The 19,134-nt window shown below is 45.9% G+C and overlaps 2 protein-coding genes across 3 annotated transcripts in view; both read right to left on the bottom strand.

Moving 5' to 3' along the window:
• The window catches only part of LOC144162584 (uncharacterized), a 102,879-nt gene that overhangs the window by 64,338 nt on the left and 19,407 nt on the right, over positions 1 to 19,134 (bottom strand). The window contains exons 4-5 of one of the 2 annotated variants that reach the window (XM_077693181.1): positions 16,859 to 17,047; positions 11,113 to 11,248 (exon numbers count right to left, since the gene is read on the bottom strand). The exons of the other annotated variant lie outside the window; for it this stretch is intronic. Of the exons in view, the coding sequence (XP_077549307.1) occupies positions 11,124 to 11,248; positions 16,859 to 17,047 (314 nt within the window). The 3' untranslated portion in view covers positions 11,113 to 11,123. Of the gene's footprint in view, positions 1 to 11,112; positions 11,249 to 16,858; positions 17,048 to 19,134 lie in introns of those variants that run through there. 2 annotated transcript variants of the gene reach the window in all.
• LOC144162173 (uncharacterized) lies at positions 8,119 to 11,117 on the bottom strand (the record flags this gene model as incomplete). Its single annotated transcript, XM_077692651.1, has 1 exon — positions 8,119 to 11,117. A coding segment is annotated over one exon (1,146 nt), but the record flags the coding sequence as incomplete, so codon positions are not given.

Genomic DNA, 19,134 nt, shown 5'->3' on the forward strand with positions numbered 1-19,134 from the left:
GCCAGGGTTAAGCGAAACGAACGATAGCACAAGGCGGAGATAAACAAAACGAAATTTCCGTACAGGGTAAGAAACCCTTTGAACGGTCCCGTGCCGTCTTGCTTGGTTCAAATTGCTCAACACAGCTGTTTTCGTTTCACACAAGACCCAGCAACGCAAAATAGTTAAGATGATTCAAACTTAGCGAGTAAACCATGTTGCGGCGAAAATTATAGCGCGGTCTTGCTACAGGGCCTTGCTGCGGAGGCTAGCGAATGCCCCAAAATAGCGGGGCCAGCGTATACGGGTCTCCACCCTTGCGTCGAACGCATGCGAATGCAGGCATCCTGGCAACGAAAGAAGCGGAGTGACAACGCCGCATTGAAATACCCTGATAGGAAGAGAGCAAAGAGAGGGGGACAGAACACCGTGAAAGGAAGAAACAGGGATAGATCGGGCGAGGAAAGCGGGTGTTGAGTAATCGCCGTTAAATTGCGTCCTATTCCATTCGTCGGCGGTTCGATGGGAGCTTCAAATTCGGGGTCAGCCGGCCACCTGAACCTTGAAATATGACATCTCGCGGTTGATGCGATGGCGTACAGCTGCCGCGTGTGGCCGTCTAAGGTTAACTTCCGCTCACGAGTACCCTCCTGCTTGCTTGCGTCTATTCACCGAGTGGTGTCGCCTGCGTACGGACCTTTGCACATCAAGCAGCGTCAAACGTTGTTAAGAATAAAGGTCTGACGAGGCGTCAGACCTTTAAAAAGGGCAGGTTTATCCGTGCCAGGGTTCGTCGTATGAAGCGAACCGCGTGCACCCGAGCGTCATATCATCGGGGTTTTTAATGCATCGTTTCTATGGGGAGTTCGCCAGGACCGCGGTGATCCGTCGTAAGAAGCGGGTCGTCGTAATTCCTGGTGACGTACCAGCGGGGTTCCACTGTATTTCGTAACCTTTGATTTCTCGCCGGGCTATATGCAGACAAAAAAGTTTCCCCGAAAATGTGCCGAACACAATATTTACATGTAAGAAAGGGTTATTTGAAGCAGTGCGTAGGCAGTTTGGTTTAGGAAAACGTCCTAATTTAAATCAGACGATGATAAAGTAGCGCAGGGTAATGCGAAGCACAAATTCGCATTGTGTAAATTTTGACTTTTGTTCCAGGATGGCGTAGAACATTTACAGAAAGTTCGGCAACGCATGCGCTCCGCCTGGCCAACTATACATCTCTGCAAAGTACACGTGACCGAAGAATAAATTGACTTGTTGGGATTGATTTTCTAGGACGGCATTCTTGCACCCAACCCGTGGGAACTCCAGACAATGTTACAGTACAGCATACTCACAATGTCGAAATATTGCAACTTTTTCTGGCATAGTTCTATCATATCAGCAGTTGCGCCCGCACGACGCAACCATTTCGCGAAGGCTTTACACCTACTCCGTAAGATCACAAAGTAGTGTTCGCCGTCGCAACGCCAAAACACTTTCTAATCTTTGTCGAGGACTAGCTTTCCTTCCTTCTTTCTACCTGATTCCTTCCTTCCGTGGCAAAAAACGCATCTTTGCAACTATCTGGCCTAATAATGCATTTTTCCGTATCAACAAATCCTACAGAATATGGCTTCGGGCAGTACATTTACATGAATGGGATCAAGTGCTCAGACCAGTGGCTTGTTCCAGCCACGCCCTGACGATAGCCAAACAGACATATTGTCACTCAAAGACCATGCATCGCGACCGTGTTGGCGATAAAATGTTTGCTGCTGTTCTAGATGGCGCGCGCTTCAATACAGAGACAGATCCCCAACACAAAAAAATCCAGACAAAACGCAATTTTATCCGATTGTAGGAAGCCGATAGTAGGCACCACAGTGCGGTAAGGTCCGGTATCCTACGTGTGACGACAAACACTGGTCAATTCAGGGGTTCCCATCACCACCAATAGTTTTTATGTTAGCGGAAATAACCCGAACAATTGAGGGGCTGTGTCTTACAAATGTTTATTGTTTGGATTACTTTCTTTCGCTCCTCACAGCCCCTCTGCTGTAACATGGCGGATGGTGAACTAGGTAAGGACATTAGAAAGTCATATTCTCTGGATGAAGATCGTAGCATCCAATTTCCAAAGGTTCATACGGCTGGGTGAAAGGATAATCGAGCAGTCCCGTCTCTGCAGATTCGTCCTGAGGCGCAACCCATTATGCAGGCGGAACCAAAACCGGTTGGAGAGTAGTTCGAAGTCGGGGGAGAGGGGAAGTTCTCACTGCAACAGATTCCCATTTCAACCTTCCTACTTTTTCCGTCCTGTTTCAGCCTGGCCCAAAACGCCCTTCTCGTTTCGCGCTTTCCCATTTCGCCTCTTACCATTGGAACACCTTCCCACTTCAAACTTTTCGTTTGTTCTCTCCCGTTTCAACCCTGTAGAAAACTACTTTCCCGTTTCGTATTTTCCTATTTACCCCCTTCTCAGAATAACGCACCCAAGTTAGACTCAAATGAGTCTGTTCGAGGCGTGCAATTTTTGAAATTACAGTTTTTTTTATTTGCGAAAGTTTGCTGTGCAGCATAAAACGGTGGAGGCGAGTGTGTTTAAATGTACGTAAACAGGAAGGTTTCACTGAGAAAGTCTAAAAGGCTCCGGTGATACGGCCCAAAGAGCCAGCGTCTGTAGTCGGTCAGGCCGGCCTGGGTTGAGTCCCACACTATGTAGTACTTGCTGTCGGGAACGTTGGAGGGCACGGCAAGTCCACAGAAGATGGTTTATGTCTGCGGTCGATACCGACGTGGTGCAAAATGGGCAGGTCCGGCCAAACGGAGCCCGTCAATCCGGGGGCCAGGTGTGGGTGACAGCTGGTGTAAGAGCAGCCCCGACGTGAATCCTTCGTAGCGCCACCTCATCACGGCGGGTGAGCCCACCAGGGAGGTTTGATCCACACGGTGGAATAAGTGCGCGTGTGGAGTGCCGAAGGTCTTGTTTGTCGGTGGCCAAATTTGACATTGCGTCAACTGGAAATAAGGGCAGTGGATGCGTCGTTGGAGGTATACGGGTCACCGCATCCGCCTGTTGCTGTCCAGGGGTCGATGTCCTCTGGGCCCAAGTAATCTTCACTCTGAAACTTAGGGCCGCAGCCTTCAGTTACGTCCTAATCTCTTGAGTTACGTCCGATGTAACACAAAGTAAAAATTGCACTTACATACAACGTAACCTGAAAATTAAGTTACGTTAAACGTATTCCCCAGTAAAAAAGTTACGGCTGGCGGAAACAACTGTATAGAGACACGCGCTATCAATCTACACAAACTTGTTGCCATTGCCTGTTTTACGATAGGCGGCGAAGATGGAAATTACAGGCGAAACCGCATCCTTCCGTAGGCGCACGCGTTTGTCGAGTGTTCTGGAGTGTGCTGCTAACATGAGTACAACGGCAGCGGTGTGGGTTCGAGTCCCGACGGTTTCATGGGAGTTTCAAGGTATTGGATTGTTTTATATACGAATCCACATGCACTTCTTTTCATATTTAGCGCCCAAAAGAAATGAAAAATACGGGAATTAACCAAGGAGAAGCTCTTGTCACGGGCGCAGTGTCAGTTTGTAGCGTTCGTACCGCGCGGAGAACGAACTTGGGTTTTTCAACAAATACAATTAGGAATTCAATAGGTAGCGAAGTGATACTGTTTTATGTCTACTCTGGAAAAATCTCTCGCGAAATTTAAATACGAGATCCGGCTACCTATTAAGAAACGTGTTTTATGGAAGTGTTAACTACTTTTGGGCCAAGCCAGTGGTTTTTACTACCCGTTTTAATTTGGGTTGACGATGAATTTATATGCAGATCTCCGTAAAAAGATGCCCATTAAAATCGAAAAATGAAATTTTCTCTTGGAGGAAACGGTTCGCACACAGTTCTCATTCAGGTGTTATGAGCACCTCAAGCTCTTTGTTGTACCTTTTAGGGCTAATACATAGGTGGGCACGCCGTACGTGGAAGAGCACATGTAATACATAACATTTAGGTAGTCGCCCATCTAATGCATGAAACATTTTTTAAATGCGGAGCATTTCTTAGGCTCGCCTGGTCCTCCGTCGTTGATGGCGGCACCGTCCACACGCTCACTGCGCATGCGCAACTCTCCTCCTTACACCGACAGCTCCGCGATACTACCCTACAAAAAAAAGAAATAGCGGCGCCCGGTTTTGAACCCACGACTCTCTGGCCGCAACGGGAGGTACACGGTGCTCTTCCAACTACGCTACAAATCCGGGACAGGAGCAAGTGCTAGGAACGCGCCTTATGTCTTGACTCATTCAAACTACGTCAAGAAGCTACTGATACAACGAAGGCACGCGAAGCTGAACGTCAACGGAAACGAAGAACTGAAAACTTTAGAGGGGGATGCTGAATTTCCCGTGGGAAAGCTGTGGCGGGAAGCGCCACGCGCCTTGCAGCTCAACCAGCCCCGTCCGCAGCGCCTCTGATGCTGATTGTGGCCGGATGACCCTAGGGATTGGACAACCAAAGAATTCATCACGAGATAGTTCGCGTTCAACCATTGTCGTCATCTTCCCGTAGGGGAACCGCCGAAGAAGAAGAAGAACGAGAAGACAAAGCTGCGAAGAGGAGGGCGTGTACATTGCTCTCAGCCGGCGCACCAATGTCAACAACTTTTACCTCACCAAAGCTGATGGAGACTACCGATTCTACCACAGAGACAACATCGACAAGAACATGATGGACGAGTTTCGGCGCGTCGAGAACCACCGCCTACTCACCGTAACACAACAGCACTTGCGTGCCTTTGGCACTGGTGTGGACCCGGACGCGGAATTCCCTCTGGCGCTAGTAAAAACCACATCACTCAACATAACGGCAACACAATGGAACCACACGGAACCGCCACGATGCTTCGCATCCTCATCAGGGTTCCCCACGGGAAGATGGTGTAATTTTTTTTGTAGAATCAGCTGCCTACTTAGGAACTTTTCTTTAACACGCCAGCACAGACATGCATCGCATGAAAGCAACACAGTTTCGTAGAATGAGTCCTTGCAGTAGTTGCATTTGCACTTCGGTGCGCACTTCTTGATTATGGAAAAACTGTTGGTGTTTGAACCCACATCTATGCAGGATGATCCGTTCACTAGTTTTCACTAGCGCGATGGTTTTTTTTCTAGTACAAGCCTCGAATGCATGAACAAACTTTATGATTCCCTACAGAAGCCAGACGAAAGAGAAATTCACAAGCATTTACTTCTTCAAGAAGCATTTACTTCTTCAAGCTTTTTTTTTACAGTACGGGCCACAGGAATTCGCTAAATGTTTTTTCACAGTACGGGCCACAGGAATTCGCTAAATTTTATACGCTGAAAATATCGGCCGTATGCTCCATCCTAGATACATTGGTGCGCAGGGGCTTTTACAATAATGAATGACCTGTTTCTTTCTTCGATGCATATTTTGGGGAACACTTTCCAAAACGATAACGCGAACGGAAAAGTGAACAATACGGGTTGAAACAGGAAGGTCGTTATCGGAAGGGGTTGAAACGGGAAGGTAGTTTCGGGAACGGGCGCATACGGGACGGATCAAATGGGAAGGATGTTTCGGGAATGGGTTCAAATGGGAATGGGTTGTTTGGGGCTACACCCGGGGAGAGACATTGGCTGGGTTTATAGGTGACGTATCTACCGTGTTGCATCTACCGTAACATGTAAGTGGGAACGGAACATTGAATGGAGCGAAAAGCGCCTCCCGCAGAAGAGTGGCCGCATGGCGAGCTACTGCGTGTTGCACAGCTCAAATGACATCAGACGGCAGCCGTAGCGACGCTGCAGACAGAGCAGCGTTACCGTAAATATGCTAAACATAGGCAGCACGTTATTCCGAAATAGAAAGGACACGCGTCACATGCACACAGAAAACAAATTAGCTTGAATGGCAGTTTTTTTGGCTAAAATAAGTCTTTGAAACCCTTTCGCAACCTTAGGAGGAGAGAGGGAGAAGCGCCCGCAAGGAAAGGGCGGTGGGGTGAAAGCTGCTAACACGTCACTACACAATGGGGAAAGAGGGCGATGTAAAAGCATTTTGAGAAGGTGACCGCTACAAGGCTTGCATTCCGTTTCGGACAACACCTCCTCTTGATCTCCGTGGTCTTGACCAGCTGGTCAGCGGAGGTGTAGGGGATTAAATAATTCAGACACCACAGAACTTCAAGTCAAGTCAATTCAAGTCAGAACATTTTATGATAAATTGAATGGTGAGTACATGGTTAGGATATGTAGAAGAAGGTCCCAAAGTCACAGACTGCAACGGGACCTCCTATGAATATTACATTCATGATTTTACGAAGTGCAACGAACACGAGATTCCATGAAAACAGAGTTTTTTGAGCACAGAGTGACGAGTGCGACGTCTATACAATGCCGTTTCTCTTTCTTTTTTTGAGATCGGGTGTACAACACGGCCTGTAAATGTTGAAGTTGGTTTAAAAGACTGTTATCCGTGTAATGTCGATGCTTCCGTGGCTTCGTGGGAAACATCCCAAGAGGCGGCGGAAAAATCAATGTTTGTGGCGCAATTGCAAGCGAACGGCGCAACTATGAATGCCTGGTGGACTTCACTGATTGCAGATGGCTGACTTTTTTTTTAGTTGAAGAGAGCTGTAGTAGCTAAAGTTCTTAGCAAGATACCTTGTGTTCTCGATGTACGTGTTTGATTGATTGAGCGTTTTAATATTGTGGGGTTACCTGTGTTTAGAAGCATGCTTGTATGTATACAATTGTTATGTAATAAATGTTCTGTGTGCAGAAAACAGATCTTTCACGCTTGGCTAATAAAATTCACGAAAATAAACTAGCAATTGCACCCAAAGCGGTTACTCTAGCTCTTAAAATAAACCAAATATGAGCTATCATGTACATAACAGCACCCACATTGTGTCACAAATTCTCGCACAGCGTTTCTATAAAACATGTAAAAGCAGCAAACATTATCCGCATGCAGCTAAACAACACTCCCTACGTGCATCCCGCAAACTCCTAGTGGGAGAAAATAATATACGCCCAAACCAAACCTTGAAAACTCCTATATAAGTGTAAGTAGAACCTTACTGCCATGTAGAACTAAATAAACTGCGAAAATACTGGGAGTATGGCAATACTCCCCTTGGAAGGAATATTGGATACTCCGACTTGGGATTCAGATAGGCACCAATTAATTTGCTCCCATTTCGCTAATTTGTGTTCTGTGTGGAACGACGTCGTCCATGCCGAGCCGATACGGCCCCTCGTTACAGCTCCGCTGGTTACCCATCTGCATGGATTGATGATTGATTGTAGGGTTTAACGCGGCGACGCAACGCAGGCGATGAGGTGCGCCGTAGTGGAGGGCTCCGGATTAATTTTGACCACCTGGGGATCTTTAACGTGCGCCGAAATCTCGTACACACGGGCGTTTTTGCTTTTCGCCACCATCAGAAAAGCGGCCGCCGCGGCCGGGAATCAAACCCGCAACCTCGTGCTCAGCAGCGCAACGCCTTAGCCACTGAGCCACCGCGGCGGGTCCATCTGCATCGAGATCACGAAAGAATTTCTATGTGCTCCTATGCACGCAATTCTTTTTGCGCTTGTTTTGCTCGTCAGATTGCTCTGTTATCCGCCTGGCTAGCGACGGTGGGTCTCTCCCAACAAATACAGGCAGAAGGTATGAGGCAAAGAAAGTAGTCGCCTAACACAATACACACACAGCGTTGTGCGCAAGTCTGCAATATGCAAATAAGGCACACAAAATCACTCGTGGATGATCACCCGCGAGCTACACATTTAACAGCGACTTCTTCTGGCGTTATAAATGGAATTACGGGATCTCTCAACAAATGTTCTTCATGCGGAACGTACCAGAAACGATGCTTTCAAAGGAAGACCAGATCCTTGACAGGGATGCGACTTCCGTTGTGCCTACAAGGCTGAGGCTAGTAAAGTATTCAGACCATAGTGTGTTACTATTATTGTTTGTTGGGAACTGCTCTTTTTTCATTTATTGTTATTTGCCCCGGTGGATAAGTACTGTATGCAGCACATTTGGCCTGCTGTAGCAATGACATGCTATTGCGGCGTTCTGTGTTGCAGTTGTGTCAGCGTTTGCAAGCCATGAGTTTTTTATTTGCTTCGTAGGCGGTTTAGCAACACATGACCCTTCAACACAGGAACCACATTTATAAGTTCTTAATTGGCGAGAAACATCCGCAGACAGCCACGCATGTACCATGATTCCTGTGCGTTCTTTTTAGAAACAAAACCTTACAAACCGACGATACTCCTATTAATCTATGACAACTGCGACTGTAAAAGACGTGGTGCTGCAATCAGCTGCTCTGTTCGGTTTTATTGCACGCAAGCAAAAAAAAAAAATAACACTTTCTACAATACAACTTTTCACCAATAAAGGGACAGGCAACCTGTTTCCGTGGAGGGCGTTTCAGCTAGCTCATTTTAGAGCCAGCGCTTGGTATAGTGAAGAAACCACAAGGAATTTGCGAAAAAACTGGTGGTAATAACTACCGTTGCGCAATAAGCCTTCTTGACAAGAGATGTGAGTTTTAAAAAAAATTTAGGGTGTAAAAAACTTTGTTTTTGTTTTCTATTTCAAAGAAATAAGAAAAAAAGAAAAAGACCATTCTACGCATGCTTATACAACATTCAACATACTTCTTAAACCGAAAGCATCAGATGTCTCATCAAATTCGAAAGTTTACGGTAGTCGGTGGTGACTACAGGAATTGCCGCTGCCGAAAAGTCGAAATAATTCAGGCATGTAAACTGATTTCGGTAGGAATGGAATTAGAACCCGGGTCGCCGATAAGGGCACCCAAGTGTGGTAACTATAGCCCTAACCCTGTACTGTGCCAGGATGGAACAAGAATTATCTGGATGCGTACTGCACGACATGTGAATGTGACGGCACGGCAAGCACGATGCAGCAGCGAAAAACTATTTGAAAATCACTGGCTGTCGCCTTCAACTTGCTCGCTTCCACTTTCAAGAAACTTAAGTCCTCTATAAACTCTTGCCTTAACAGTTAAAATAATGTATTTGTTTCATGCTGCGTCCCATACGTCCATGCAGGGCTTCCCTTTGAAAATGTGCGCACGATTTCACGTTAAAGCATTCATTTCTGAAAGCGTTGCCCTCACTGCAGATTGGTCCAATCTCAACACATTCTCCCTGTAGAAGCCCTGTTTTTGTCGCAGTTATAATTGTTGAGCAAAAAAAACAAAATGACCTGCCTTTTTTTTTCTAAATGCTTTTTTTGTTATATTTTTTTAATGACTCACATCTCTATTTCTACACTTCACACTTGCTTCCGTCAACAGCCAGCGCCGTCGATTACAATGCATGATTCCAAAACCGCACAAAGGAAAAGTACAGAACGTACTTTACTAGGTTCACTAGCACTGTTTCTTTTTTATTTCCTACCCGTCGGTTTTTCCCATTTCCTGGACACCCCCCCAGCGGGCAATCTGGTGCCCACCCTTGGGTGAAACAACCTACGTCTGCAGATGGACTTTCTCTTCTATTGCTTGCAACAGCTAACTAATTACTTAATTTCTTGTTATTGTTTTAACAGTGGAAGGCTCTTAAATACCATTTTCACCTCCCGCACAGGTAGAAATCTGCTGCTGCGCGGCTCCCTGTCAGGCTTGAAAGTATTCGTTTTGCCAGTATATGTAAGGCTTATAGACGTACCAAATCCTCTTTCAATCATTCTCGGGTTCTATCAAGGAACCCGTTTTTGTTAAAGGTGTTTTAATAGATGCCTTTCTGTTAGGATTAGGAGTGTATAATCCTAGAAATCAGTTGTCTGTCCCTTTAAAACAGTTGCACAAAACGAAAATGAATTGCAAGGCAAATATATCTTCCGCTAAAAACCACTGGCCGGAGGATGATTATAAACAGTTTCGTAGGTACACTGAAACAATTACGCAACAGCAATTCACGGGACAAGTCCATGCAAGCCCAGAACTTCAAGTTCCTTTTCAATAACGTCAGCGCGGTCCTCAACCATGTCGTCCACAAACAGTTCACTGGCAGTCCACAGTCTGAAACCCCACCTCTTCACCGGGTCAAACGAAGTGAATTCACAGCATCGCCGGTAGTGGTTTACAACCGCCACCGAGGCAGGTACAAAAACCCGCTTAAAATAACCACAGTGTTGTTGGACGTTATGAACGCCGGCGTTGCAAATTGTCCTCGTGCGTCCAAGATACTTCGTGACATCGTCATACGGGACGTAACCTGTGTGTATACTGAACATTCTTGTTTGGAGGGGAGCTCGAGGATATTGCATGGCGAGCAGTCTCAGGGGATACTCGGCACAGTAATATGTGCTACGCACCACAATACTCCCAACAATGTCCATCCCATTTGTGGCTTCTACTCCGTGAACCAGTGCTGAAATGTTAGAGTACTGCAAGGGAACCATGAGCTCATCCATGTCGACGTGGATGAGGTATTCGCTCTTGGACATTGATCTAAACATGCAGTCGTACAACCCCGCCATCTGGCCCTGCGCGTGGACTTCTGAGCTGTCAACCAGGAGTTTGAAAGGGACCACAGTAATGTCAACCCCTTTCATTTGCATATAGCCAAGGAGCACCTTGAGATCCTCCGACATTTCCAAGTCATAAAAATAGATGCGACGTGCACCCATGAGCCGATAGTGCGCTATAAACTCGGCGACCTTCAGGAGACTCATGGGAGGTCCAAATATCGGTCTGACGCACACCGCGCAGCACTTTTCTTCGGATTTTTCCAGAGGGCGATGTACTGGGATCCAGAACGGAAACCTTTTTGAAGAACGCCGCACAGAGATAGCTACTTGTATGCCTTCTTCGGGAGGAACAGGTGCTGGGCACAAAATAAAGGCACTCTTCAAACGTGGCTCCAGCCACGTCCACAAAGGCCGTATGCGCGCCTCGTGCTCCGTGACTCCAAGTGATGAGCGAACTGCACAAATCAATGGAGGGGGTTTGATTTCTGTGCCATTACTGTCACGAAACTGGACGAGGCTTACGACGTGTATGGCGTGCTCTGTGGTAGTCGTGATGAACGCAGAGAAGACGTGTACGCCATCTGTAACAGCGTACTACGATTCATCCTCCATTTTCGGAGCGATATTTCTCGAACTACGGAAATGTTGAAGCAGTTCTTTGTCCCAATGGCTGAAATGCAGGGATGTTCTCAGCTCCTGCTGGCTCGGACAAGTGTTCCCTGTGCAAAAAAAGAATTCACAAATAAACACAGCGGGCGTGAACTGCTGAGTTTTGTAATCAAGCTTTTTAATTTCTGTCTAACGTCGCCGAGTTAAACAGGTCAGGGCACCAGCATAGAAAGGATCACGAATAATGGAGAACGCCTTGTACTGTTAAACATGCGCCGATATCTCGACACGTCCCAGTTTACGCTTTTCGCCCCCATGGGAAAAATGGTCTCTGGTGCCTATACCTTATCCACGTCCTTTATGTCAGCACCACGGCGCTTGAACCGTCCAATCACTCTCGCGAGTAGACCTGATATTGTGGCCTGCTGTAACTGCTGCTTTAATTTAATACAGCTTCTTCCCTTCGTGTTGTTTTTTCTTCAAGTACATGACTGGGTTAGGGGGCATCGTTAAACCTCCTTTATGGCGATTAGGATTTATCTCACAATTGTTTTAAGTAGTACTCCGCAAACGGTGATCACGGCAGAATGTACGAACCCAAAATTTTGTTGGACCTTCCCCCCACTACCAGCGCCTGAGTCGGCTGTAAAGTATGACGACAATCACCTATCAAATTATTGTGCACGAAAACGTGTCCCATAAATTATTCAAGATGACTTGAATAAATCTTGTACAATTAACGATTTTGAATATAGTTAATCTGTAGTGTTAGCAAAGCATTACCATGTTACGTTACCGTCTATCATGTTTGCGGGAGTCGACTGCACATGCGCGAGAATTACCGCGAACGGTTACTTACGGGCACAGGCTTTCCCGTCCCCAGCAAGCTTCCTGAGCAGACGAAGTGTACCGTCGCATATTGATTACAGCAAACGCAGTGCGCTCCGCGCTTTATGCTGAGGACAGCAGATAAAAGTAATCTTAATTGATGCTGTTTATTACGTTTTTCTTGTAAATAATGCTCAGGAGAACGGCAACCGACATTTTTTTCAGATGGGCGAGTGCAATTGCCGCCGCAACTCGTGCTAAACCTTGCACGACTCAAATAGTTCGAGTACGTTTATGAGCTCGCAAAGGGTTTTTAGGCCTGCAAAATTGTGCTGGGCAAGCTAATGTACGTTACTGACTAATTACAAAATATATTACTAATTTCTTGCCTAAACATTTAGCAGGGGGGGGGGGGGGCAAATTATATTTTACCTTGATAATAACTCTACTCAGGATATGGCACCACCGACACGTTTTCTTTTTAAAGCTCCACAGGTGATAGGTACAGTATCCGCAAGCCACCTACAGTTATTGTGAACGCTTTAACGGAAAGTGAAATATAGAAGATACTTTAAATGAAAGAAAATAGATATGAGCAACAAAATTATGCATGATTTGCTTTGTGACTAATTCATCATATGTGGCAACCTGAGCAACGATGGCCGGAATACGCAAACCACAAAGGGTATGCAAAAACCTGTCTTACCGTTTTCAGCGGTAAACGGAAACTCCGGCTTCCGATAACACAGTAAACGGTAACGCAAACACGGTAACGATATGCTAAAAGTTTCTAATATTCAGTGCAAGCGTCCGGGCCACGCCTCAAACTCCGCTAGGCCTATTAGGCCTATCTCGCCAGCCGAAGCCGGAGAGTTCTACTCTCCAGTCAGTGTGCAACGCCAAGCACAAACAAAACTCTCTACGGTAAGCACTCCGACTGTATCATTCGTTGATGTGCTGCATTTCCTTACCGCTATTCATCTGGGCTGTACTATATACGAAGTTACAGTCTACCTGAAGCCCCCTCCGGGTACTTTCGGGGGTGTCAGTCAGGGCGTTATTTCAAGCAACCGCCGCAATAACTCTCCATGGCCATCCGAACTGCTGGTCCATTCATCTTAGAGATCAAAATGCTCCGGAAACAGTATGCAGCAGTGCTACATGTCGACGGATCAGACGTCCCATTCTATGTGCACACGGACAGCGCTTTTTCTCGCTGTCACTCTTAGCGCCATGGGCATCAGGGCTGTGTTCAAGGCGGCAGGCTCGGCCACCATCAAGACATCTGCACCGATCCCCAAACAAAAGCTTGCCCGCAGTGCCACACTCCCAACCCCGCTCTCACCCATGACAGATGCCCTGCTACAAACTCTGTTGACTTGCCCACACTACCGCTACCGAAAAGTGCAATCGCAAGATGAAGACCACAACCCCCAATTGCTTTTATAAAAGTCGCCCCCAATCGCTGCCTTCACCCCATTCATTGACGCGAGCTACTACACAAGACCGGCCTCTGCTAATTGAACAAATGTGAGCTGGACATCAATTGTCTCTTCAAATACTTTCCCAAGTACCCCTCAAACAACGACCACCCCAGTAGATCCCTAAACAGTAACCCTCCCCCGACAAAAAAATACACGCCTCAAATGTCAGCTCGCTCAACAAACGGACCATATTAATGCACAGCAAACCCAAATCACTTAACTGAAACAACTCATCACGGCAAACACCACCTCCCATTGGGATGCTATCCAAGATGACCTGACGTCATCAACAATCCCCCCGCTACCGCAACTGCAAGAACTGATAACCTCCGCCACAGATAGCAAGAAAACCTCGCTGACGTAGCCAGTCACGGAAGCATAGGCCGCAGGGAGGAACGCTTCCCAAACTGCGACGGACGATTGATTACAGCAGATGAATACGCACAGGGCAAAAAACATAAGACGTGTAAGCAACATCTTGCGCCTCATGACTCAAAACAAATGGAACTATCTCATTGCGACGGTGGGGACTCCGCCTTTACCTTTTCTTCCTCACCAAACGTCCACTCCCGCTTGTCCCCACTGCGGGGACTACGAAGACACTCCTCACGCCATATGGCACTGCCCCGCCCTGCTTCCTCTTCCCCTAACCAATCCCCTCGACTCCTGGCTGTCTGCCCTCGCGCGCTCGGACGCCCAGTCCCAGTGCGCCCTGATCGACAGGGCTCGGGCCTATAAAACTGCGCTTCCGCGGCTCCACCGTCCGTACTAAGCCTGGCCATAAATAAAACGTGTTTCTCTCTCTCTCTCTCTCTCCAAACATACTGCGTCTATGGTAATGCTAGATTCAGGCCAGATTCCCTATTCGAATCGGAGATTATGAATGCAGCATGCGTGAACTAAGAACAGAAAACCGTAATCAAAGAGTCAGCGCTACCTGTAGTAAAGTGATAATCCTAAAGGAAAACCGAGAAAGCACGCCAGGAAAAGAAAAAAAAAACTTATTGAAACACGTTCAAATGTGAAACCCTCGGAAATCGTATGTGAACTTGAGCTCGTGACGTATATAATACGACAAAATGGCACCCACTGGATTGGCAGTGTAACAGGGTGGCGACGAGAACACGCGAATAGGCTCTGAGGAAGGCCTTTAAGTGGATGGAGAGAGAAAATAATAAAACAAAGGGGCAAATACTGGAGTCCGGCTGCCGAGGAAGGGAGTGGATGGTATTGATTAGAAAGGCCTTCGTCCTAACAAAACCTTGATAGGCTAATGACGATAACGGCGATGACGGCAATTATGACAATGATGATGTTTTCTTCCTGTTGCCGACTTGCTACCCCATCTGTTACTCCCTTCAACTATAAGGCACACACACGTGAAGAAACGCCTCAACAAGAGCTATACGTAAATAAGGCTGTTCAGAACTTCCAAATCTGCTTGCATGTTTCATACACGTTCACAAAATCCAGCGCAGTGGAAAGCAGAGACATAATTAAGGCAAAAGAAAAGTACATACCCGAGAGTACTAGTGTCTTTTAAGTTAACCATACCTTTTGAATAAATTTTTGCTATAGCAAGCGAAAAAATAATTAGTTAAAACGGCGACGAAGAAAGGTGAGATAAAAGAAAACAATATACTAAGACATCTTGGCTGGAGCTGCTCCAAACAAAAGAGAAAGAAAACATCCACCCAGGTGTGGGTATGAGCTGTGTGAAAGCAAGTAAATTGAATTGAATTGAATTGAACGTACCTTTAATACACTAGACATTTGAAGAGCAACAGTTCAAGGAAAGAGCGTGAGAAATTTCCAGCGAGGCAAGCAAATAGGCGGTCATATTTTTATGTATGTTCAAGGAGACGACAGATGACCTAACCGCCAATGACCTGAACAAGTTGAGGTTTAAAAATTGTTTCTATATGGGTTCGTCAAAACGGGCTTCTTATGGCGATGGTGCATCAGCGCCTGTACATGTTACTACAAGGTACCCGGTAGTAAAGAAGATGCCAATAAACCAATTCAAACAACGAGGAACAAATGTGCGAGTTCTTTTAAGCCTGGTTATAAAGAGGCCTGTTAGAATGAAACAGATCTCGCTTCGCCTGGGCAATATGTTCAGTGTATTTATATTGTTATCTATGATAACACCCGAAACCCATATTTTTTAAGATGTCTAATGGCAGGACTCTATCGTGACCACATCATTATTGGCGCGCAACTAGTCGGTTTATTCAACCTTAATGCAATCGGTCTGAGCTGCACTTAGGTGTGTTTGTTTGCGCCTCAAAAGTAATTTGTTTTTAAATTACTGCAAACTTTCCACGTAAAAGCAGGAATATTTTATTATTCTGTATTAATAAAGCACTATCCACATAATTGATCGTTGAGAGCAAGTAAAGCAGGCAATGAAATCAGTCTGCGGATTTGCATTAAAATTCGCCCGAGCATTTAATTTTTGGAACGCCTGGCTTTCTACTTTTTTTATTACATAGGAGGTTAATGAGTGCAAAGGCGGCACTCTTTTGTTTAGTTAGCAACGTCAAAGGGATGCAAGTGGAGTACACGCTCAACCTTTACATTCAAATTAAGATAAGAAAATACTCTGATTATACCGCAAATGACTCTGACAGGTGCACAAATAATTCGCTGTGCTGCTTTTCTGAGTTGATTGCGGTTTTACCTTACATTTAAAATAGCACAGGCAGAGTCGTTCGCTGAACCAGCTAAAAATCCGTATGTATGTTGATAACTGTGTGTAAAAACTTTTGCATAACCCGTTTAACAGACGTACCTAAAAATTGCAGGTCATAAATATGACTTTAATTATTAGCACCACCCCCAATTTTCGGAGGTACTTATTGTTTATTCGGCAGTTTAAAGACTACTACTGTAGCAGACGTAAATAATCTAAATTGCCTTCACCTTACTTTAGCAATGAATTTGACTTTGTGGAAAAATACGGTCATGTTCAGCGCTTGTGTGGCTTCAGTCTATATTTCAGTTAAACAAGCCTTTTTGTGTCCAACGGATTGCCGGAAATTATCAAACAATGTTTGGTTTTGGATGTGTGCCTGGACTTTCGGTAACAACAGTATTGATCACTTTCAATTATTGTCTGGCACTACTTTATCATCGAGAAGTCCTTCTTTCACAATAACAGCTCTTTTCTTGCTATAGCAGGCCATATTCCCAAAATTCAAAGTGAGGTAAGTATCGAAATAGCGATTTGATCGAAAATACTCCCACTAACAACTCGTCAGGCAGTCATTTTTGGTGTGAAAATTTAATTCGTGAGTATTTTACTGTGTGAATAGGAATATCACTGAGTTACAGCACATAACGTAAACGTGCCTGCGTATATTCAACGACATGTAGAAGGCTTACCAACTAATCTGTTTGACTTACAGCTCAGGTCAAAAGCTAGGGGTCTAGCTGCGCCCCTCGAAGCATTTGCTACAGTGAACTCCACAAAAGTATTCGTTGGAGGCAAATTAGGCACGCTTGCAGTTCTTCTTGGGTTCTTCAAGAGAAGCATGATGGCTGCGCCGCATAATGTTGTTATAAGAACCAGAAGCAGCCGGCCCATCCACCGTCCTGTGTGAAAGAAAAAAGTGGGATTATTTTTTTTATTTTCAAAGGCGTGAGACTGTATTTTTAATTCCGAACAACGGTTTGCTAAACGCGTGAGGGGACCTCTGAAGATGTCATGTCGATATGAATTAATTGCAACAAATACCTGTATTTGCTTTCGAAACAACTATACTTTACGTAGGTGCGTAATTGAGGAAGGGGCTTCACCACTCTTCAAAGCAAATTTAGTGCAACTTGCAACGAGCAATATTAGTAAGCCCGAAACAATATTGTTACGGATACAATTTCGCACAAATTTGTCGTCGCGTTATAAAATAACCCTTTTTAGCTTGTGAAGAATTATGTCCTCTAGACTTTCTCGCAAAGAGATCTGGTGCACTGCATTCTGCAAAGTACAGCGTAGAAGCTTTATGGACAATCCTCGCTGCACAGATGATGATGATCTCATTGGTAGCTGCGAGATGGTCCGTCTTCGTTTTCGCCATCTTGTAAAATAGAACACCACCGCATCACTGGGACGACTCGGCCCTTGGTCTCTCCTATTCTTTCATTTGGTGCCGAAAAACCCGGGAAGAAGGCCCTGTGGGATTCGGAGTCATCCGAAATTTGGCCTGTGAGAAGGAGGGCCCCTTTGATGCCAACGACGTACCGGTGGGATATACTGAACCGGTGGTGCTATTGAACGCCGACCTACGTGATGGCCAGATGACACGACGATGCAACCTCACCTCCGACGAGACTGCCCGATGGGTGCAGAAACTAATTTTGTTAATGGTGATGGCCATGATATTTTTATCGACAAAGGCAAGATGCACAACCGGAACGGAGTATTCCTGTGTCAGCGATGCCGGCGCATGAAATTACCGCAAGCAGAGAACGAAACCGGTTGATCCCCTGAAGGCTATGCATAGACGCGAAAGCAGCACTAGAATTATCCGTAACGACCAGTGATGTGTACGATCTGGTGAAGTGTTGTCTGCACGAGTTATGCAGAACTGACATACAACTGAGAACATTAAACGAGGAAATTGAACCGCTCATCGACATTGACGTCCTAGACGAAGAATTTGCTACAAATATTGACTATGAAGACGAAATTAAGCATGTTATGATCCCATTTTACTACCGATTCAAAGACAACAGATCTGGAACCAGCGACCAGTGCCAGATCATCAAGAAGTTGCATTTCTGAACAAATATAAGTGAATGTTTTTACACTGACTGAACTGTTCTGCGACGCATGCTGTTTGAATGACCCCGAGGAACAAACCATCCTACAAGAAACCTCGGCTGCGTCAGACCTCTTATCCTAAACCGAATGTGAAATCAAGACTCGCTTTTTGGCGACACCCGACTTCCAATCTGAAGATTCTATATTATCTTGTTTTTTCAAGAATTTCCCCAGGTGACCGAGAAATAGAGATCCTGCTCATCGGATGCCGTAACGCTGGCAGAAATTACGTATACCGCATCGCTCAAGCATGAAGACACGGATGCTTCTTCTGAAAATTTGAAACGCCGGAAAGACGGCATACAACTGTTCGTAACGAAGAACCAACCGACGCAGGAAGCTAAAGAACACTATCTTTATTGTCCGCTAAGACGTCCAAAGAAGATTGCAGCGGCAAGCGCCTGACAACGCATTCGAACGAAGGAAGCACTTGGCAGGCACCGTTCGAACAACCAGGATACAACTCGCAACGGATACATCTCGCAAGAGTACAGCGTTCGAGAGAGAAGCGGAAGCCGTCAAGGCACTGGTAGCTAGCCCCACTGAAAATACCTGAATCCGCACCAGAATGGAAAAGCACCGATGACACCAATTGAATTTTAACCTGGCTGCGTGGACTGCGCCGACATTCTATGCGTGGGTTTAAAGACGGCAGCTGCAGCAGTTTCCCCGTCTGACTAGCGGTTTTACTAGCGGAGAGACCAAGACCGAACTTGATGTACCGACAGGACGTGGACGCGCTACCGCTACTATGGGGCCAGGGAAGATGTAGAGACTTTATAAACAATCCTCGCTGCACAGATGATGATCTCATCGGTGGTGGGGGTGGTGGTCCGAAAAATGGCGCATACCCACTTAG

The sequence above is a fragment of the Haemaphysalis longicornis genome, unplaced genomic scaffold (assembly GCF_048455015.1).
Source record: "Haemaphysalis longicornis isolate Haplotype H1 unplaced genomic scaffold, Haemaphysalis longicornis Haplotype H1 scaffold_12, whole genome shotgun sequence".
NCBI classification, from domain to species: Eukaryota; Metazoa; Arthropoda; class Arachnida; order Ixodida; family Ixodidae; genus Haemaphysalis; species Haemaphysalis longicornis.